Raw genomic sequence first — 24,479 nt, forward strand, 5'->3', positions numbered from 1 at the left:
TACTGTACAGGTTGTCAGTTTGTTAGTCACCTTCTCGAATTTCAATAACGCCGACGGCTTTGCAATATTAAATTCTGTTGTGGTTTAGATCTGCCATCAAGTCGAGTTATCAGACGGCTGACGGTGTTTTAAAAGTTTTTACGGGGGGAGGGGTGTAATTAAAAATGCTTTATTAAATTCTCCACCAGTAAACTCCAGGTATTAATACATGCAAGTGCACATCCTTGATTTTAATTTGTGTAATTGTTACAATTAGTAAGTGGGGTGGATTAAATTATGATATGGTTTGTATGAATTTGGGTCTGTTTGCTCGTTTAGTTCAAGATATTTGTATACATGCTAAATTAATTAATTACTTGTTGTTATGTGTTATTATCGGTACAAATGGTATTTCATAAATATGAAATAATATTCTATTATTATTATTATATAATTATTTATTATAATATTTATAATAATAAAGAATAATAAATAAAATTATAATAATAATTATTATTATTAAATAATTAAAATATATGAATAATAAATGACATCCGACTTTGAACATGCGACAGGCGACATCTCGCATGCGACATGTGGCATGCGACATACGACAGGCGACATACGACATGTCGCAGGCGACATGTGGCATGCAACAGGCGACATGTGGCATACGACATGCGACAAGCAACATGTCGCATGCGACAAGCGACATACAACATGTCGCAGGTGACATGTGATATGCGACATACGACATGTCGCAGGCAACATGTGGTCTGCGACAGGCGACATACGACATGTCGCATACGATAGGCGACATGTCGCATGCGACATACGACATGTCGCAGGCAACATGTGGCATGCGACAGGCAACATACGACATGTGGCATGCGACAAGCGACGTGTCGCATACGACAGGCGACATGTCGCATGCAACATCCGCCAGGCGACACACGACATGCGACACACATTTCATAAATATGAAATAATATTCTATTATTATTATTATATAATTATTTATTATATTTATAATAAAAAGAATAATAAATAAAATTATAATAATAATTATTATTATTAAATAATTAAAATATATGAATAATAAATGACATCCGACTTTGAACATGCGACAGGCGACATCTCGCATGCGACATACGACAGGCGACATACGACATGTCGCAGGCGACATGTGGCTTGCAACAGGCGACATGTGGCATACGACATGCTACAAGCGACATGTCGCATGCGACAAGTAACATGTCGCATGCGACAAGCGACATGCATGCGACATACAACATGTCGCAGGCGACATGTGATATGCGACATACGACATGTCGCAGGCAACATGTGGTCTGCGACAGGCGACATACGACATGTCGCATACGACAGGCGACATGTGGCATGCGACATACGACATGTCGCAGACGACATGTGGCATACGACAGGCGACATACGACATGTCGCAGGCAACATGTGGCATGCGACAGGCAACATACGACATGTCGCCTGCGACATGTGGCATGCGACATACGACAAGCGACGTGTCGCATACGACAGGCGACATGTCGCATGCAACATCCGCCAGGCGACACACGACATGCGACACACATTTCATAAATATGAAATAATATTCTATTATTATTATTATATAATTATTTATTATAATATTTATAATAAAAGAATAATAAATAAAATTATAATAATAATTATTATTATTAAATAATTAAAATATATGAATAATAAATGACATCCGACTTTGAACATGCGACAGGCGACATCTCGCATGCGACATACGACAGGCGACATACGACATGTCGCAGGCGACATGTGGCTTGCAACAGGCGACATGTAGCATACGACATGCTACAAGCGACATGTCGCATGCGACAAGTAACATGTCGCATGCGATAAGCGACATGCATGCGACATACAACATGTCGCAGGCGACATGTGATATGCGACATACGACATGTCGCAGGCAACATGTGGTCTGCGACAGGCGACATACGACATGTCGCAGGCGACATGTGGCATGCAACAGGCGACATGTGGCATACGACATGCGACAAGCGACATGTCGCATGCGACAAGCGACATGTCGCATGCGACAAGCGACATGCATGCGACATACAACATGTCGCAGGCGACATGTGACATGCGACATACGACATGTCGCAGGCAACATGTGGTCTGCGACAGGCGACATACGACATGTCGCATACGACAGGCGACATGTCGCATGCGACATCCGCCAGACGACACACGACATGCGACACACGACATGTGTTACGTCATACCAAATACGATATATGAAAACGATATAATAATATATATATATATTATATTTCCTTTTATTAAAAGCTTTAAAAAGATGGCATAGAAAGAAATAGGACTGGAAAAAGAAGGGAATTCCCTAAAATTTGCGTTATCATACAAAATAATTATTATAATTTAGTTTGGGGAAATCTAAAAAAAAAAGGGTTTCAAATCACCTTGTACCAAACTTTGGGAAGATGGACAGGATGAATGAAACAAGCTTTCAACAGTAAAATTACAATAATATTGTTTTAAGGTGAACATGTTAAAAAGTGACATTTTAATTCGTGTTTAAATATTTCACGTGCACGCGAACCGGCCCATGGAAAATTCAAGGGAGCCACGCTGCACCAAGGAAAATACTGACGGTACCACGTGATTTTTCACGCGTCCGAGCCGCCGAAATTTCAGCAGCACCAAAGCCAGTTGGAACGAATTATGCTCCGTTTTTGTTCATCCCTCTCCCTCTTTGTTACACAGTCGATAAACTTAACTCCGTCCAATACAATACGCGGCGAAAAACCGGCATTTAGCCCCCGTCAGATGTTCGGGGTGCGTCTGCGCGCGGCCACCCCGTCGTCGGCTTTTGTGCCCCGCGAATCAGACGGATAAAGATCAGATACGGGACTGGATCAGGTGTATGAATGTACCTTGTTCTGTGTGTATACCGGTTTCAACACGTGATTGATAAGATATCGCGTTTTGGCACGACGCTAAATTGGAAATAAATTACGTATTTTCCGAGCCGCACAAGATGGTTATTACCGGGAAACTGTATTATTAAATGGCTACCTAATAAATCTCTTTCAGGTCGGCCCTTTTTTTGTGCCGATCTTTTATTTATTTCCTTTACATGTACGGGCTTCAATGTTGATACTTTATCTGAGATAACGAATTGAAAATACCTATTGATGATATTTTTGTAGGATTTAATCTTAAAATAAGTTAACAATACAATTGATTTTTGATTTTTATGCTTTTTATTACTCCTTAAAAGTTTAAAAAGAATCAGAAGGTTATCAAGACATTTTACCTCTAATAAAATATGATCATCAGATTATTATTATTATCAGTCACCTGATAAAAGTTTTGTGTTGATAAATTTGTGTAGTGACTATTATACTTTTTACTGGTTTTTCTATAAATTGGTCTCTAACAAATAGTTTAGAAGTTAAAAAGGGGTTTTAATGTTATTCTTTCAGCCTTACAACCTCTAATAAAATGTAAACGTATGTAAAAGAATATAATTGAAGACGAAATCATGAAAATGAATTTATCTCTAAATAATTTTAAAAATGAAACAAGTTAATAAGTATTTTATCACTGCAATACTTACTACCTCTAATAAAATATGATCCTCAGAATATTGAGTCATCTGATAAAAGATTTGAGTTAATAAATTTGTGTAGTAATCATCACTTTTATCCTTTTTACTGTTTGTTCTATAAATTGGTCTCTAACAAATAGTTTAGAAGTTAAAAAGGGGTTATATACTCCTTCAGCCTTACAACCTCTAAACATATGTAAAAGGATATATTTGGCGATGAAATCATAAAAATGAATTTATCTCCAAATAATTTTGAATATTAAACAAGTAAATAAGTATTTTATCACTGTAATATTTACTACCTCTAATAAAATGTGATCCTCAGAATATCGAGTCACCTGATACAAATATTGAATTAATAAATTTGTATAGTAATAATCACTTTTATCATTATTACTGGTTGTTCTATAAATTGGTCTCTAACAAATAGTTTAGTAGTTAAAAAGAGGTTTTATTGTTATTTCTTCAGCCTTACAACCTCTAATAAAATGTAAATATATGTATAAGAATATTATTAACGATGAAATGATGAAAATGAATTTGCCCCTAAAGAATTTTAAATATTAAACAAGTTAATAAGTATTTTATCACTGTAATACTTACTACCTCTAATAAAATGTGATCCTCAGAATATCGAGTCACCTGATACAAATATTGAATTAATAAATTTGTATAGTAATAATCACTTTTATCATTATTACTGGTTGTTCTATAAATTGGTCTCTAACAAATAGTTTAGTAGTTAAAAAGAGGTTTTATTGTTATTTCTTCAGCCTTACAACCTCTAATAAAATGTAAATATATGTATAAGAATATTATTAACGATGAAATGATGAAAATGAATTTGCCCCTAAAGAATTTTAAATATTAAACAAGTTAATAAGTATTTTATCACTGTAATACTTACTACCTCTAATAAAATGTGATCCTCAGAATATCGAGTCACCTGATAAAAATTTTGAGTTAATAAATTTGTATAGTAATCATCACTTTTATCATTATTACTGGTTGTTCTATAAATCGGTCTCTAACAAATAATTTAGTAGTTAAAAAGAGGTTTTATTGTTATTTCTTCAGCCTTACAACCTCTAATAAAATATAAATATATGTATAAGAATATTATCAACGATGAAATGATGAAAATGAATTTGCCTCTAAATAATTTTAAATATTAAACAAGTTAATAAGTATTTTATCACTGTAATACTTACTACCTCTAATAAAATGTTATCCTCAGAATATCGAGTCACCTGATAAAAATTTTGAGTTAATAAATTTGTATAGTAATCATCACTTTTATCATTATTACTGGTTGTTCTATAAATTGGTCTCTAACAAATAGTTTAGTAGTTAAAAAGAGGTTTTATTGTTATTTCTTCAGCCTTACTACCTCTAATAAAATGTAAATATATGTATAAGAATATTATTAACGATGAAATGATGAAAATGAATTTACCTCTAAATAATTTTAAATATTAAACAAGTTAATAAGTATTTTATCACTGTAATACTTACTACCTCTAATAAAATGTGATCCTCAGATAATCGAGTCACCTGATAAAAATTTTGAGTTAATAAATTTGTATAGTAATCATCACTTTTATCATTATTACTGGTTGTTCTATAAATTGGTCTCTAACAAATAATTTAGTAGTTAAAAAGAGGTTTTATTGTTATTTCTTCAGCCTTACAACCTCTAATAAAATGTAAATATATGTATAAGAATATTATTAACGATGAAATGATGAAAATGAATTTACCTCTAAATAATTTTAAATATTAAACAAGTTAATAAGTATTTTATCACTGTAATACTTCTACCTCTAATAAAATGTGATTTTCAGAATATCGAGTCACCTGATAAAAATTTTGAGTTAATAAATTTGTATAGTAATCATCACTTTTATCATTATTACTGGTTGTTCTATAAATTGGTCTCTAACAAATAGTTTAGTAGTTAAAAAGAGGTTTTATTGTTATTTCTTCAGCCTTACAACCTCTAATAAAATGTAAATATATGTATAAGAATATTATTAACGATGAAATGATGAAAATGAATTTGCCTCTAAATAATTTTAAATATTAAACAAGTTAATAAGTATTTTATCACTGTAATACTTCTACCTCTAATAAAATGTGATCCTCAGAATATCGAGTCACCTGATAAAAATTTTGAGTTAATAAATTTGTATAGTAATTAGTAGTTAAAAAGAGGTTTTATTGTTATTTCTTCAGCCTTACAACCTCTAATAAAATGTAAATATATGTATAAGAATATTATTAACGATGAAATGATGAAAATGAATTTACCTCTAAATCACTTTAAATATTAAACAAGTTAATAAGTATTTTATCACTGTAATACTTACTACCTCTAATAAAATGTGATAGTTACAAATAGTTAAGAAGTTAAATGAGCATCATATCATTCATAATGAACTGAAGAAAATGAACTTACATCAGAATAATCCACTTAAATGATCAATTAATAATGGACGACAAAAGTTGATGTAATTGAAAGTGCAACCGGTAAAAATCAGTTAATAAAGTCAATTGATTTTATTTGCTGGAGAGTAAATTAATCAGGCCTGTTAACAGAATGCTAAACAATCCATAAATCTGCTTCTATAAAAGTGCAATCGATAGAAACAAAGCAAATAAAGTGGAGTAACTGAGAAACCCATCCAACACGATTTTAACGGCCAAACAAAGGCTTTAAAAAAGGGGACCCTCACTCACGTTTTAACTACCGAAATAAAATTAGCGTTATTTTTTCAAACTCACAATTCGTTAGGCAAGTTCGAATAAATTACGACCGTTTAATTTTATTTATTTTGTCTGTTTTTCGGTCGAGCGAAAAAACGAATGCCGGTCGGACTTTTAACCGTGCGGTTTATACTCTGTACAACAATTATACACCCCGATTGACTTGGTCGGATTAATAAAATTAAATAAAATCACTCGGCTGCAGTGCCGCCCTCCTCCCTCCTTTTGCTGGAGCTGCTGCGACAATTGTGCGACTTCGTTTTGTTATTATTGACTATTTTCTCGACTAATTAGGTCCTAATAATTGACCACTTCTTTCTGGGCACCGTCGTTTAATTAGACTTAAATCCTGTTAGAGTTACCATTCTGACCGATTTAACCATTCGCCACCCTTTCGAATCGATTAACAGATGATTACGTAAATCGATTATCAGTTAGTCAATTATGTTGCATTTGATAGATTCGTTATGGAAGTCGATTTAAGGTGGAGAAAATTAAATTATCGTCCTATAGAAATTTGCAATTAAACTCCAATTATGGCCCGATTCAGGATTTGTAAATAAACCGAAATGATTTATGAACTCGCCTGAGATTGGGATTATGGGGCTGAATTAACGTTAGTTTTCTCCAACTATCCGAGCTTTGTTTGGGCCTTGTTCGTTAATAATTAATACAAATGCTGATTCAGATGATGATGCATCCACAAATTCATGTTTAAAATTGATCTGGATATTCAGAATAATTTATTTTTTTATTTTTGTATTTCAGTGTCAAAAATCTGGTTTAAATTAATTAACTGGGACTGTTCAGCTTATGCCCTTTATTTAAATTAAATTGGGCAAAAACATTTTGAAGTCCTGTTTGTAAGCGTGGAATTTCGAATGTAAATTAATCGAATTATCTGTCTGACAATCACAAAATCTAGTTTAGTTCATGTGGAGTTCGTTATTAAATTATTTCCTAATCCCAAAGCTGTCATCAACATTTATTTCTAAACAATAATAAATAGTGAAACGGCAATATTGAAATATTTGTGCTGTTTGCACTGATTGCAATTTGTGTTGTGGACTTTTAGTTGTTGTAATTAAGGTTTTGTAAAAAGACAACCGAATGTTTAATTATAGACGAACTTTTTGCGTAATGAAAATTATAATTAAAAGCAACACTTGAGGTGTGAAACTAAAACGAACATGCAAAATAACCATCTCTTACAAAGCTGGAATGCTTTTGTAACAGCTTGCCTTTCAGTTATCTATTTTGGCTTTAAATATATTTATAATTACACATTATAACAGTCTTGTACACACACTGCTTAATATAAATTAATGGTTAGATGACTTAATTTGATCACAGACACTTTTCATATCAACAATTTTATTAATTTAATTAATATTTTTTATGTTTATAGTTAGTTTATTAGTGTCGTAAATGTTGAAACATCAATAAAACACTTTACTTCTTGAATATTTCATGACAACTTGTTACAGAGCTTATTAACAAAAGCATTTAACATATTATGAAGTTATTACACAATGTTTTAATTCAAGATCTTTATTAATTCCTGTAATATACTGATGTTAATATTTTATTCGATGTTGAAGGTATTAAAACAGACAGAAGTACACAGTATATTTAGAAAGTACTCTTATAATTAGATATTTTAACTAAAAATTCTGCATTTAATGTTTTTAAGTGAATTGATGTAGATTAAAGAAGATGCTCTTACATAATATTTTAACCAAAATAATAAATTCTAAGGACACCGTAACCTCACAGGCGCATCCACCAAAATTTCAAATCTACATTTGGATATCTGATACTATTAAATCTCTTCATTATTTAATTTTATGTGTTTAATATTTTTTAACTGTAGATTAAAGAAGTGATTTACTTCCTTTGGTTTGGACTTAGGTAGTTAGAAAGACAGACATCCATTTCTTAAATATTTTAGAAGATACTCGTTACAATTAGATAAAACTTTAACCAAATAATAAAATAAAAAAAATAAAAATAATAAATACTAAGGCCACCATAATGTTTTTTAACTGAATTAATGTAGACTAAAGAAGTAATGTTCCTTCTTTGGTTTGGACTTAAGTAGTTAGAAAGACAGACCTTCATATCTTAGATATTTTAGAAAATACTCATACAATTAGATAATATTTTAACCAAAATAATAAATACTAAGACCACCATAATCTCGGAGAAGCTTTTAAGGCAACTTCCATAAAAATTTCAAACCCACATTTGGATTTTTGATGTTAATAAACCTCTTCCTTATTTAATATTCTGTGTTTAATGTTTTTTAACTGAATTAATGTAGATTAAAGAAGTAATTTCCCTTCTTTGGTTTGGACTTAAGTAGTTAGAAAGACAGACCTTCATATCTTAGATATTTTAGAAAATACTCATACAATTAGATAATATTTTAACCAAAATAATAAATACTAAGACCACCATAATCTTGGAGAAGCTTTTAAGGCAACTTCCACAAAAATTTCAAACCCACATTTGGATTTTTGATGTTAATAAACCTCTTCCTTATTTAATATTCTGTGTTTAATGTTTTTTAATTGAATTAATGTAGATTAAAGAAGTAATTTCCCTTCTTTGGTTTGGACTTAAGTAGTTGCAAAGACAGATCTTCATATCTTAGATATTTTAGAAAATACTCATACAAGTAGATAATATTTTAACCAAAATAATAAATACTAAGAACACCATAATATTGGAGAAGCTTTTAAGGCAACTTCCACAAAAATTTCAAACGTACATTTGGATTTTTAATGTTAATAAACCTCTTCGTTATTTAATATTCTGTGTTTAATGTTTTTTAATTGAATTAATGTAGATTAAAGAAGTAATTTCCCTTCTTTGGTTTGGACTTAAGTAGTTAGAAAGACAGACCTTCATATCTTAGATATTTTAGAAAATACTCATACAATTAGATAATATTTTAACCAAAATAATAAATACTAAGACCACCATAATCTTGGAGAAGCTTTTAAGGCAACTTCCACAAAAATTTCAAACCCACATTTGGATTTTTGATGTTAATAAACCTCTTCCTTATTTAATATTCTGTGTTTAATGTTTTTTAATTGAATTAATGTAGATTAAAGAAGTAATTTCCCTTCTTTGGTTTGGACTTAAGTAGTTGCAAAGACAGATCTTCATATCTTAGATATTTTAGAAAATACTCATACAAGTAGATAATATTTTAACCAAAATAATAAATACTAAGAACACCATAATATTGGAGAAGCTTTTAAGGCAACTTCCACAAAAATTTCAAACGTACATTTGGATTTTTAATGTTAATAAACCTCTTCGTTATTTAATATTCTGTGTTTAATGTTTTTTAATTGAATTAATGTAGATTAAAGAAGTAATTTCCCTTCTTTGGTTTGGACTTAAGTAGTTAGAAAGACAGACCTTCATATATTTGATATTTTAGAAAATACTCATACAATTAGATAATATTTTAACCAAAATAATAAATACTAAGACCACCATAATCTTGGAGAAGCTTTTAAGGCAACTTCCACAAAAATTTCAAACCCACATTTGGATTTTTGATGTTAATAAACCTCTTCCTTTGTTTAATATTCTGTGTTTAATGTTTTTTAACTGAATTAATGTAGATTAAAGAAGTAATTTCCCTTCTTTGGTTTGGACTTAAGTAGTTGCAAAGACAGACCTTCATATCTTAGATATTTTAGAAAATACTCATACAATTAGATAATATTTTAACCAAAATAATAAATACTAAGACCACCATAATCTTTGAGAAGCTTTTAAGGCAACTTCCATAAAAATTTCAAACCCACATTTGGATTTTTGATGTTAATAAACCTCTTCCTTATTTAATATTCTGTGTTTAATCTTTTTTAACTGAATTAATGTAGATTAAAGAAGTAATTTCCCTTCTTTGGTTTGGACTTAAGTAGTTAGAAAGACAGACCTTCATATCTTAGATATTTTAGAAAATACTCATACAATTAGATAATATTTTAACCAAAATAATAAATACTAAGACCACCATAATCTTGGAGAAGCTTTTAAGGCAACTTCCACAAAAATTTCAAACCCACATTTGGATTTTTGATGTTAATAAACCTCTTCCTTATTTAATATTCTGTGTTTAATGTTTTTTAATTGAATTAATGTAGATTAAAGAAGTAATTTCCCTTCTTTGGTTTGGACTTAAGTAGTTGCAAAGACAGATCTTCATATCTTAGATATTTTAGAAAATACTCATACAAGTAGATAATATTTTAACCAAAATAATAAATACTAAGAACACCATAATCTTGGAGAAGCTTTTAAGGCAACTTCCACAAAAATTTCAAACCCACATTTGGATTTTTAATGTTAATAAACCTCTTCGTTATTGAATATTCTGTGTTTAATGTTTTTTAACTGAATTAATGTAGATTAAAGAAGTAATTTCCCTTCTTTGGTTTGGACTTAAGTAGTTAGAAAGACAGACATTCATATCTTAGATATTTTAGAAAATACTCATATAATTAGATAATATTTTAACCAAAATAATAAATACTAAGACCACCATAATATTGGAGAAGCTTTTAAGGCAACTTCCACAAAAATTTCAAACCCACATTTGGATTTTTGATGTTAATAAACCTCTTCCTTATTTAATATTCTGTGTTTAATGTTTTTTAACTGAATTAATGTAGATTAAAGAAGTAATTTCCCTTCTTTGGTTTGGACTTAAGTAGTTAGAAAGACAGACCTTCATATCTTAGATATTTTAGAAAATACTCATACAATTAGATAATATTTTAACCAAAATAATAAATACTAAGAACACCATAATCTTGGAGAAGCTTTTAAGGCAACTTCCACAAAAATTTCAAACCCACATTTGGATTTTTGATGTTAATAAACCTCTTCGTTATTTAATATTCTGTGTTTAATGTTTTTTAACTGAATTAATGTAGATTAAAGAAGTAATTTCCCTTCTTTGGTTTGGACTTAATTAGTTAGAAAGACAGACCTTCATATCTTAGATATTTTAGAAAATACTCATACAATTAGATAATATTTTAACCAAAATAATAAATACTAAGACCACCATAATCTTGGAGAAGCTTTTAAGGCAACTTCCACAAAAATTTCAAACCCACATTTGGATTTTTAATGTTAATAAACCTCTTCGTTATTTAATATTCTGTGTTTAATGTTTTTTAATTGAATTAATGTAGATTAAAGAAGTAATTTCCCTTCTTTGGTTTGGACTTAAGTAGTTAGAAAGACAGACCTTCATATCTTAGATATTTTAGAAAATACTCATACAATTAGATAATATTTTAACCAAAATAATAAATACTAAGACCACCATAATCTTGGAGAAGCTTTTAAGGCAACTTCCACAAAAATTTCAAACCCACATTTGGATTTTTGATGTTAATAAACCTCTTCCTTATTTAATATTCTGTGTTTAATGTTTTTTAACTGAATTAATGTAGATTAAAGAAGTAATTTCCCTTCTTTAGTTTGGACTTAAGTAGTTGCAAAGACAGACCTTCATATCTTAGATATTTTAGAAAATACTCATACAATTAGATAATATTTTAACCAAAATAATAAATACTAAGACCACCATAATCTTTGAGAAGCTTTTAAGGCAACTTCCATAAAAATTTCAAACCCACATTTGGATTTTTGATGTTAATAAACCTCTTCGTTATTTAATATTCTGTGTTTAATGTTTTTTAACTGAATTAATGTAGATTAAAGAAGTAATTTCCCTTCTTTGGTTTGGACTTAAGTAGTTAGAAAAACAGACATTCATATCTTAGATATTTTAGAAAATACTCATATAATTAGATAATATTTTAACCAAAATAATAAATACTAAGACCACCATAATCTTGGAGAAGCTTTTAAGGCAACTTCCACAAAAATTTCAAACCCACATTTGGATTTTTGATGTTAATAAACCTCTTCCTTATTTAATATTCTGTGTTTAATGTTTTTTAATTGAATTAATGTAGATTAAAGAAGTAATTTCCCTTCTTTGGTTTGGACTTAAGTAGTTGCAAAGACAGACCTTCATATCTTAGATATTTTAGAAAATACTCATACAATTAGATAATATTTTAACCAAAATAATAAATACTAAGACCACTATAATCTTGGAGAAGCTTTTAAGGCAACTTCCACAAAAATTTCAAACCCACATTTGGATTTTTGATGTTAATAAACCTCTTCCTTATTTAATATTCTGTGTTTAATGTTTTTTAACTGAATTAATGTAGATTAAAGAAATAATTTCCCTTCTTTGGTTTGGACTTAAGTAGTTGCAAAGACAGACCTTCATATCTTAGATATTTTAGAAAATACTCATACAATTAGATAATATTTTAACCAAAATAATAAATACTAAGACCACCATAATCTTTGAGAAGCTTTTAAGGCAACTTCCATAAAAATTTCAAACCCACATTTGGATTTTTGATGTTAATAAACCTCTTCCTTATTTAATATTCTGTGTTTAATCTTTTTTAACTGAATTAATGTAGATTAAAGAAGTAATTTCCCTTCTTTGGTTTGGACTTAAGTAGTTAGAAAGACAGACCTTCATATCTTAGATATTTTATAAAATACTCATACAATTAGATAATATTTTAACCAAAATAATAAATACTAAGAACACCATAATCTTGGAGAAGCTTTTAAGGCAACTTCCACAAAAATTTCAAACCCACATTTGGATTTTTGATGTTAATAAACCTCTTCCTTATTTAATATTCTGTGTTTAATGTTTTTTAACTGAATTAATGTAGATTAAAGAAGTAATTTCCCTTCTTTGGTTTGGACTTAAGTAGTTAGAAAGACAGACCTTCATATCTTAGATATTTTAGAAAATACTCATACAATTAGATAATATTTTAACCAAAATAATAAATACTAAGAACACCATAATCTTGGAGAAGCTTTTAAGGCAACTTCCACAAAAATTTCAAACCCACATTTGGATTTTTAATGTTAATAAACCTCTTCGTTATTTAATATTCTGTGTTTAATGTTTTTTAATTGAATTAATGTAGATTAAAGAAGTAATTTCCCTTCTTTGGTTTGGACTTAAGTAGTTAGAAAGACAGACCTTCATATCTTAGATATTTTAGAAAATACTCATACAATTAGATAATATTTTAACCAAAATAATAAATACTAAGACCACCATAATCTTGGAGAAGCTTTTAAGGCAACTTCCACAAAAATTTCAAACCCACATTTGGATTTTTGATGTTAATAAACCTCTTCCTTATTTAATATTCTGTGTTTAATGTTTTTTAACTGAATTAATGTAGATTAAAGAAGTAATTTCCCTTCTTTGGTTTGGACTTAAGTAGTTGCAAAGACAGACCTTCATATCTTAGATATTTTAGAAAATACTCATACAATTAGATAATATTTTAACCAAAATAATAAATACTAAGATCACCATAATCTTTGAGAAGCTTTTAAGGCAACTTCCATAAAAATTTCAAACCCACATTTGGATTTTTGATGTTAATAAACCTCTTCGTTATTTAATATTCTGTGTTTAATGTTTTTTAACTGAATTAATGTAGATTAAAGAAGTAATTTCCCTTCTTTGGTTTGGACTTAAGTAGTTAGAAAAACAGACATTCATATCTTAGATATTTTAGAAAATACTCATATAATTAGATAATATTTTAACCAAAATAATAAATACTAAGACCACCATAATCTTGGAGAAGCTTTTAAGGCAACTTCCACAAAAATTTCAAACCCACATTTGGATTTTTGATGTTAATAAACCTCTTCCTTATTTAATATTCTGTGTTTAATGTTTTTTAACTGAATTAATGTAGTTTAAAGAAGTAATTTCCCTTCTTTGGTTTGGACTTAAGTAGTTGCAAAGACAGACTTTCATATCTTAGATATTTTAGAAAATACTCATACAATTAGATAATATTTTAACCAAAATAATAAATACTAAAACCACCATAATCTTGGAGAAGCTTTTAAGGCAACTTCCACAAAAATTTCAAACCCACATTTGGATTTTTAATGTTAATAAACCTCTTCGTTATTTAATATTCTGTGTTTAATGTTTTTTAATTGAATTAATGTAGATTAAAGAAGTAATTTCCCGTCTTTGGTTTGGACTTAAGTAGTTGCAAAGACAGACCTTCATATCTTAGATATTTTAGAAAATACTCATACAATTAGATAATATTTTAACCAAAATAATAAATACTAAGAACACCATAATCTTGGAGAAGCTTTTAAGGCAACTTCCACAAAAATTTCAAACCCACATTTGGATTTTTGATGTTAATAAACCTCTTCCTTATTTAATATTCTGTGTTTAATGTTTTTTAACTGAATTAATGTAGATTAAAGAAGTAATTTCCCTTCTTTGGTTTGGACTTAAGTAGTTAGAAAGACAGACATTCATATCTTAGATATTTTAGAAAATACTCATACAATTAGATAATATTTTAACCAAAATAATAAATACTAAGACCACCATAATCTTGGAGAAGCTTTTAAGGCAACTTCCACAAAAATTTCAAACCCACATTTGGATTTTTAATGTTAATAAACCTCTTCGTTATTTAATATTCTGTGTTTAATGTTTTTTAATTGAATTAATGTAGATTAAAGAAGTAATTTCCCTTCTTTGGTTTGGACTTAAGTAGTTGCAAAGACAGATCTTCATATCTTAGATATTTTAGAAAATACTCATACAAGTAGATAATATTTTAACCAAAATAATAAATACTAAGAACACCATAATCTTGGAGAAGCTTTTAAGGCAACTTCCACAAAAATTTCAAACGTACATTTGGATTTTTAATGTTAATAAACCTCTTCGTTATTTAATATTCTGTGTTTAATGTTTTTTAATTGAATTAATGTAGATTAAAGAAGTAATTTCCCTTCTTTGGTTTGGACTTAAGTAGTTAGAAAGACAGACCTTCATATCTTAGATATTTTAGAAAATACTCATACAATTAGATAATATTTTAACCAAAATAATAAATACTAAGACCACCATAATCTTGGAGAAGCTTTTAAGGCAACTTCCACAAAAATTTCAAACCCACATTTGGATTTTTGATGTTAATAAACCTCTTCCTTATTTAATATTCTGTGTTTAATGTTTTTTAACTGAATTAATGTAGATTAAAGAAGTAATTTCCCTTCTTTGGTTTGGACTTAAGTAGTTGCAAAGACAGACCTTCATATCTTAGATATTTTAGAAAATACTCATACAATTAGATAATATTTTAACCAAAATAATAAATACTAAGATCACCATAATCTTTGAGAAGCTTTTAAGGCAACTTCCATAAAAATTTCAAACCCACATTTGGATTTTTGATGTTAATAAACCTCTTCGTTATTTAATATTCTGTGTTTAATGTTTTTTAACTGAATTAATGTAGATTAAAGAAGTAATTTCCCTTCTTTGGTTTGGACTTAAGTAGTTAGAAAGACAGACATTCATATCTTAGATATTTTAGAAAATACTCATATAATTAGATAATATTTTAACCAAAATAATAAATACTAAGACCACCATAATCTTGGAGAAGCTTTTAAGGCAACTTCCACAAAAATTTCAAACCCACATTTGGATTTTTAATGTTAATAAACCTCTTCGTTATTTAATATTCTGTGTTTAATGTTTTTTAACTGAATTGTAGATTAAAGAAGTAATTTCCCTTCTTTGGTTTGGACTTAAGTAGTTAGAAAGACAGACATTCATATCTTAGATATTTTAGAAAATACTCATACAATTAGATATTATTTTAACCAAAATAATTAATACTAAGAACACCATAATCTTGGAGAAGCTTTTAAGACAACTTCCACAAAAATTTCAAACCTAAATTTGGATTTTCTGATATTATTAAATCACTTCATTATTTAATATTCTGTGTTGAAGCTTTTAATCTTAGAATTGGAGCCAAATTTCAGACTATGTTATTGAATATTCAGTGTATTTTGTGTAGATTAAAAACATGACATCGTCCCACCGGTTCGAAATGATCGACATCACCCCCAACAAACGTAAAAAACGACAAATTCCACGTTGAAACGACAACAAAAGACAATATTAATCTTTCGTTTCCATCCCTTCACACCGTCATAATTGCCGTGTACATATTTTGGATGTTTAATGTTTTTATGAAACAATGGTTCTTTGTTGGTTATTTACCGGAACGTGTTCAGGGCCGAAGCTTGGGCCGTTGATGTGATAAAACAGGAGTTGTGTAAACGGATTTTTATTTTACATGCCTTTTACATGAATCAGGAAAACGTCGGACTGTTTGATGAATTTTTCAAACTACCTTTATCTTTGACTCTATGTTTTACACGTCAAAAGTGACGGGGGAAATCATTATTTAATAATTGTAACATCAATTTATGTTTAAGAGGTCAATAAAAAGACAATAATAACAACAATAAGTAACGATTCACTTCATATACGTCACATTAAAGTCAGTTAATCGATTCTGAAGGGTGGCAAATTGTTTAATCAGACAGAAAATGTACGTTTGGTGAATGAAGAGAATTAAATTTGAGTTTGTACTGAACTATATCTTAATCCTCCCCTAGGAAAACAGATTTGGATTCTATTTCCCAATTAATTTTAATTGGAAACTAGAAAAATTTAATGCAATAGTAACGAATTTATTATTTGAGAACGTCAATGCCAGAAGATACATTGAGGTCATTTCGATCTGTCAACAGAACATTAAGCATCGTTTCGTTCCAACGATCCGTTAAAAATTTTCTGAGAACTAAAAACTTACATGTGGATAAAATATGAACCAACATACACGTATTGATGGATCTTAAAATATCAAACAACCAAAACACAAACAAGTGACAATGACAAATTACTGGTTAATCTTTGTGACAAAGAAAGGTTAACTGTTGTATGATGTGAGTGGAACTTTGCCAATAATAAGTCAAGATGCAAATTACTTCAGTTACTTCATTATTAAATTAAATTAATTGTCCTATAGAGTCCAATAAATCAATGAATAACTGATAAAACTCGAAAATTCCAGAGCACCAAAGATTGACAAGGTTTTTTAATTATTTTCTTAAATACTTGAAGAAGGAGCATTTGCCCACATTAAAAAAAGAAAAAAGTCGAAAGCTATGCGAGTTATTTGTGCGTGGGGCGAAGATTCGGAATATTTTTAGGCCGATTAATTTTCGCGGGGGACTAATAAATTGGCTGAGTGGTTTTTCAGCTGAAAGATGTCTCCTAAAATAGAGATTTATCGCGTCCATTTGTAATTAGCGGGATTAGTAAATACAGTTCGGGGCTTTTGGCCATCGATTTTCCGTTAATGCATTTTATATTATGGCTTTAATTTCTTTTCGATTGGGTTTTATTTATATTTTTGGTGCGCAATTTTAATGTGAATTGATTTATGATGGGACGTCCGAAGTTTGAATTTATTTAAACTCGTACCATCAATCTTTTGGGAGCATTTGAAAGTTTTTGCCGTCAATGCATGTATTAAACATTCCCGCGGGAACAAGTCATATTTGCATGTTGAAGAAATTTAAGTCGGTCTCTGTTGCACTCGACAAACACCATAACGACGAATATTTGTAATAATCCTCTATCAGTTCTATTCATCTGCATTTCGGTGTGGAAAATATATTAGTTGCAACTTGCTGGGTGTGAAACTGCATTCACTTTATTTTCACTTATATACGGCAACGGGGAATATTAGATACGATTTTATCCTGTTACTGTTACTTTGTCATATGAGAATACGTATGGATTATTTTGCTAATATTCCTTTTGTTCATTATCATAAAGTTTCGAAACGATTCCGATGGCCCAATTGTGCATTACAGCACAATAATTTAAAGGATTTTAAACTAATTTTATTATAACAGCAAAATAAAATGATGGAGTTGTAAATGTATGAATATTTTATATAAATAATAGGAATTGGAATAGGAATAAGAATAGTAATAGGAATAATAATAGGAATTGTAAAAGGAATAGTAATAGGAATAGTAATAGGAATAAAAATAGAAATAGTAATAGGAATAAGAACAGTAATGGGAATAGTAATAGGAAAACGAATAGGAATAGTAATAGGAAAACGAATAGGAATAGTATTAGGAATAGGAATATTAATAAGAATAAGAATAGTAATAGGAATAAGAACAGTAATGGGAATAGTAATAGAAAAACGAATAGGAATAGTACCAGGAACAGTAATGGGAATAAGAATAGGAATAGTAATAGAAATATGAATAGAAATAGGAATGGTAATAGGAATAGTAATAGGAATAGTATTAGTAATAGGAATAGGAATAAGAATAGGAATAGGAACAGTAATAGGAACAGGGATAGGAATAGGAATAAGAATAGGAATAGAAATAGTAATACGAATAATAATAAGAATAGAAATAGTAATAGGAATAGTAACAGGAATACGAATATAAATAGTAATATGAATAGTAATAGGAATAGTAATAGGAAAAACGAATAGGAATAATAATAGGAATAGTACCAGAAATAGTAATGGGAATAAGAATAGGAATTGGAATAGGAATAGTAATAGGAAAAACGAATAGAAATAGTAATAGGAATAGTACCAGGAATAGTAATGGGAATAGTAATAGGAATAATAATAGGAATAGGAATATTAATAGGAATAAGAATTGGAATAGTAATGGAATAAGAACAGTAATGGGAATAGTAATAGGAAAACCAATAGAAATAGTACCAGGAACAGAAATGGGAATAAGAATGGGAATAGTAATAGGAATAGTAATAGGAATTTGAATAGGAATAGGAATAATAATAGGAATAGTATTAGGAATAGGAATAATATTAGGAATAGGAATAGGAATAGTAATAGGAACAGGGATAGGAATAAGAATAAGAATAGGAATAGAAATAGTAATACGAATAATAATAATAGAAATATGAATACGAATATTAATAGTAATTTGAATAGTAATGGGAAAAACGAATAGGAATAGTAATAGGAATAGTACCAAGAATAGTAATGGGAATAAGAATAGGAATAGTAATATAAATAGTACTAGGAATAGTAATGGGAATAAGAATAGGAATAGGGATAGGAATAAGAATAGGAATAGTATTAGGAATAGAAATATTAATAGGAATAAGAAGAGGAATAGTAATAGGAAAAACGAATAGGAATAGTAATAGGAATAGTACCAGGAACAGTAATGGGAATAAGAATAGGAATAGGAATACTAATTGGAATAGGAATAGTGATAGAAATAGTAATACGAATAATAATAGGAATAGAAATAGTAATGAAAATAGAAATAGGAATACGAATAGAAATAGTAATAGGAATAGAACTAGAAATAAGAATAGGAATAAGAATAAAAATAGTATAATAATAGTAGAAAGAATTGAATATATTATAAATTGGTTGTTCAATGTATTTTGATTAATTAATAATTAAAAAAAAAAGACTTTCATAGAATTTTGACAACACAATTAATAAATGACGTTTCAATAAAACAAATGTTGTTGAAGATAAATTTTATAAATTGTTTAGTCTTGCTTAAATGATTATTAGACTTTAATTACTTAATTACGTGTTAGATCACGACAATTCAACATTCCAATTTTTTGTAGTAAATATACAAATAAACATTTCTAAGTAACATAGAATTTAAGTTCATTATGGTCGAAAGCTTCATGTGTTCGAGACATAAAAATATAAATTTAGATCCGACCAAGATTGTTACTAAGTAAATTTTAATTCTATTGTTAACGTTTATTATAATGCATGTTGAATTAATTCTGGTTATCAGCCAGTTTCTTTTTCATCATGAACATTCATGTTCAAGCATTTATAGGGCATTAATCTGCCTCACACACCATTTACAAGACACGCATAATAAAAGTCCAATTTTTGAGTTCGGATTTAATGACCCTTAAGTCATGTTTTTTTTAATTACTTCTTTGTTAAAATATTGAAAAAATTAATAAAATTAAATTTTCATTAAGGCCGGCAACTTTTAAAGTCAATTTTCCGTTAGAAAACACGGCTCATTTAATAACACCGGTTAATCGGCTTAGGGGATTTGCATAATGCGAAGTTTGTGACGGGAAATCCTTTTGTCCACCGTTCGGAGATAAACAGAGAAACACGGCACGATTAAAATATGCGTCCGTCAACGTTCCGCCGCCGAATATTATATTTATGTTGCCGTAGGTATGATTAATCGGCCGCGTTCTTGGGTTAAATATTTCGGAACTTCCCTCTCCGGGAGCGTCACGGGTTAATTAACGATGCGTACGTCCCCTGTCAAAAATGTGGGTGGGCAAGACAAACATTCAGGTGTCTGTCTTGCATATGAAATTAGGTTAGGAAGTCTCTGAATAATCTGTAATCTATCTGTTAAAATATTATTGATAACAATATATATGTATATGGTGATTGGTGATGATGGTCACCAATCACCAACATCACCAATCACCAACGTCACAATCACCATTATCACCAACACCATAATCACCATGTTCACCATTAACTTCACCATCACCATCACATCAGTTACTTAGACAAGATTTATAATATACAATATACAAGTGAGTATTTTTTCAATTTGGTGTTTATTGGTGTAATTTCCTAAATAATACAAAAATGGAAATAAAACACAGATTAAATATAGTAATAGGTTTTATAACAAAGATACTTCCGCAGGAAAAGCGTGAAAAGTCATGAAACGTACTCCCGAAATCCAATTTCGATTATGGAAGCAGTAAATTATATTTCATTTAATGTAATTTAGTGTTCAGGGTGCGATTTCCATACAGCTTAATAAAAAGTATGGCCGGGGTGAATAGTTAAATTTCAGACGGTGGTTAGTGAAGGTCTGGTCAGTCATCAGATAAGCATCCCACCCTCGTCAAAGTGGCAGGTAACCGGATACACCCCTATTAATATGCGCCACCAATTCTCCCTTTTCATACACTTGCACGCACTTTTTGTCAGGCCCTCTTTTTATTTTAAACCGTACCCGTATTTATCACATACTTAATTGTTTCTCTAATTACTGACCAAAAAAATGACCCATGTAATTTTAAAATACTGTTTATATTAATAAATTAATTAACTAGCTAAAGCGTTAATGATTACATCAATGTTATGGTCTAATGAAAAATGCAACAAATCCACTCCATGTACAGAAACATAATGGAAACCTGATTTCGTTTCGAAAGCGGCCATTCCACTTACAAATAAAGTCATCGTGTTAGATCAATTAGATTCTTTACAAATAAAGTAAATTCCTTGATAAACCTCCAATCGTGTCATCTTATTGTTGAACAAACGTTATTATCTAAATTCCGCACATTCCAATTCGTTACTTTGGCCAAACATGAAGTGTCTGGTGTTGGTACTGTACGTGTTAATTTGGGGGTTGGGTGGTGCCAAAAGGCTGCATAGGGGTAGAAGAACTGGAGGCAATTTGATTCCTCCCACCACCGAGGACAGGATGATGGTTTTTCAGGATCAGTATTTCGAACAGGTTTTGGACCATTCTGATCCTACGAATCGGGCCACTTGGAAGCAGGTACCATTCCTTTTTTTACATTGGGACACTTTAAAACTAAACGATAAGAAAATGTCTACAAAATTAATATAAATATTTTCTTGTTCTTCTTATTTTCTCTTTCTTCTAACCTAACCTGACCTAACCTCACCTAACCAAATCTAACCTAATTTAACCTAAGTTAGGTTAGGATATATATATATATATAAACAGGTGTTAGACCATTCTAATCCTACAAATCGAGTCCCTTTTTTTACATTGGGACATTAGGGAAATTATAAATGTATAAATATTTCTTTAATAAGCACCAACACAGTCTGACCTAACCTAACCTAACCAAATCTAATCTAATTTAACCCAAGTTAGATTATTATTATATGTATATATAGAGAGAGAAAAAACAGTCCAATAAAAATGTTTAACTATTAAAACTGGGGAATAGAACTTTATTTTTCTCTTAAAAGTTTTATGTTAGGAATGTAAAATAAGATGTATCATAAGATAGTCATTTCAATTAATTTTGGAGCGATTTCCCGATCTCCTACGCAGCATTCACTTTGGTAAACACTGCGGTGAATATGTTGCATACAATCGCAACGCCAATATTAAAAGTGACCTCATAATTGAATCATCTGTTTCTGTTTATAGGACTGGACGTTCGTCGGCTCGTTAGCTCAGTTGGTTAGAGCATCAGACTTTTAAAATGACTTGTTGGAGGTCGTGGGTTCAATTCCCACACGAGCCCTTTTTGCCCCAAAACTTTGTTTTATTACATTCATAAATTTATTTGTTTAATTCGCAGAGGTACTACTTGAACGACAACTTCTTCAACAAATCCAAACGAAACGTGGCCTTCCTAATGGTCGGAGGCGAAGCTGAGATAAGCTCAAAGTGGATGTACCAAGGGGCGTGGATCAAGTCAGCCAAAGAGCACGGTGCCATTTGCTTTCAACTGGAACACAGGTTTTATGGTACCAGTCAACCATTTCAGGATTTGAGCACTGAACACCTTAAACTTTTAACCAGTCAACAAGCTTTGGACGATCTGGCCACGTTTATTGTGGCCATGAACAAAAGATACGAATTGTTGGATGTTAAGTGGATAACTTTTGGAGGCTCTTATTCAGGGTCTTTGGCAGCTTGGCTGAGGATGAAGTACTCGCATTTGGTTCATGGAGCTGTCTCTTCTAGTGCTCCTTTGTATGCTAAGGTAGACTTCGAAGGTCTGCCTCTAAGGAACTTGTTAATCAGTCAATAATAATGAGTTACTTTTAGAATACTTCTTGGTGGTTGCCAAAGACTTAAGCACTGTTTACAGCGAAGAGTGTGCTTCAGTAGTAAAAACAGCTCTGTCGTTGCTAGAGGAGAAGGTTCTTGAAGGAAATGACACCCTTGGAGAAACGTTCAATCTTTGTGACACTAAAGTTAATACAAACGTAGGCAACGACGTGTCCAATTTATTTTCATTAATGACGGACTCCTTCGCTTATGCAGCACAATACAACAACGATAATCGAAATGGCGAGTTCAATATAAATTATGTCTGCGACATAATGACGAATTCGAGTTTTGGCAACGTACTCGACCGATTAGCATATCTCAATGCGGACGCTGATTGTATTGATTACAGCTTCGAGTCCATGATTCGGGAGCTGAGGAACGAAACTTTGGACAGTGGTGTTTCCGAAGGAGGCAACTTTTACATGAATAAATCAACGAAATTAATAGTAACACGTGTTCGTTTCAGCTCGCCAATGGACTTACCAAACATGCACCGAATTCGCCTTTTATCAGACAACGAACGGGCTCCCGCAAATATTTACCAACAGAATTCCGTTACAATTCTACATTGACATCTGTTCAGAAACGTTTGGTGCAGAGATAAATCATACGTACCTAAACCGAATTACGGAGAGGACGAACGTCATTTATGGCGCTTATGATATTCAAGTTTCCAACGTCGTTTTCGTCCATGGAACGCTCGATCCTTGGTATCCTTTGGGTCTTATCGGGAGTAATGAGGAAGGGATGACTACTGTTTTAATTAACGGTTGGTGTTGGTGGGAAAAATACGGTGGACTTTAATGTTTTAAATGGTTTCAGGAACGGCGCATTGTGCCAATATGTACGATGAAAAGGAAGATGATTCAAAGGATTTAAAGGAAGCAAGGGATGTCGTTCAAAAGTTAATTCGAACGTGGATAAACGAATTATAAAAGTATTATTTTTAAATGTGCTTTAATGATTTGAATTCCTGAACGTCGTATTATGTATAGGCAACCCAGTTTACACCCTGCAGGATCGATGAAGACTGATACAACACTATTGTTTGGGAAAATAGTCTTTGTCTCCTTATTTTGTAACATTGTAACATATATTTAACAACTTTATGTTAATAAATTTGAAATTTATTATTAAATGTTGAAAATATTTTAAATTATCGTTAAAAACTGATGTAAACCTCAAAGTTCTTAAGAATAGCAGGAAAGCCATGTTT

The 24,479-nt window shown here is 30.4% G+C and overlaps 2 protein-coding genes and 1 non-coding gene across 3 annotated transcripts in view; all 3 read left to right on the forward strand.

The window, feature by feature from the left end:
* LOC109598768 (elongation of very long chain fatty acids protein AAEL008004) overlaps nucleotides 1–24,479 on the forward strand; it is a 114,570-nt gene that overhangs the window by 76,834 nt on the left and 13,257 nt on the right. The gene's annotated exons all lie outside the window — the stretch shown is intronic.
* Nucleotides 21,809–24,419, forward strand: LOC109598763 (putative serine protease F56F10.1). Its single transcript, XM_049967395.1, has 6 exons — nucleotides 21,809–22,003; nucleotides 22,631–22,663; nucleotides 22,776–23,205; nucleotides 23,258–23,674; nucleotides 23,730–24,032; nucleotides 24,086–24,419. The coding sequence occupies exons 1-6, from the start codon at nucleotides 21,809–21,811 to the stop codon at nucleotides 24,196–24,198; spliced, it is 1,491 nt and encodes a 496-aa protein (XP_049823352.1). The 3' UTR covers nucleotides 24,199–24,419.
* Nucleotides 22,646–22,727, forward strand: Trnak-uuu (transfer RNA lysine (anticodon UUU)). Its single transcript is given in 2 exon segments — nucleotides 22,646–22,683; nucleotides 22,691–22,727. It is a non-coding gene; the product is annotated as a tRNA-Lys (tRNA).

Source organism: Aethina tumida, chromosome 5, assembly GCF_024364675.1.
Source record: "Aethina tumida isolate Nest 87 chromosome 5, icAetTumi1.1, whole genome shotgun sequence".
Classification (NCBI taxonomy): domain Eukaryota; kingdom Metazoa; phylum Arthropoda; class Insecta; order Coleoptera; family Nitidulidae; genus Aethina; species Aethina tumida.

Excerpts from the sequence above, each read along its gene's own strand:
- LOC109598763 (XM_049967395.1), top strand. The coding sequence starts at position 21,809 with ATGAAGTGTCTGGTGTTGGTACTGTACGTGTTAATTTGGGGGTTGGGT. Across the intron at positions 22,004-22,630 it reads ATCGGGCCACTTGGAAGCAG|GACTGGACGTTCGTCGGCTC; the intron begins GTACCATTCCTT and ends TTCTGTTTATAG. Across the intron at positions 22,664-22,775 it reads TCGGCTCGTTAGCTCAGTTG|AATTCGCAGAGGTACTACTT; the intron begins GTTAGAGCATCA and ends ATTTATTTGTTT.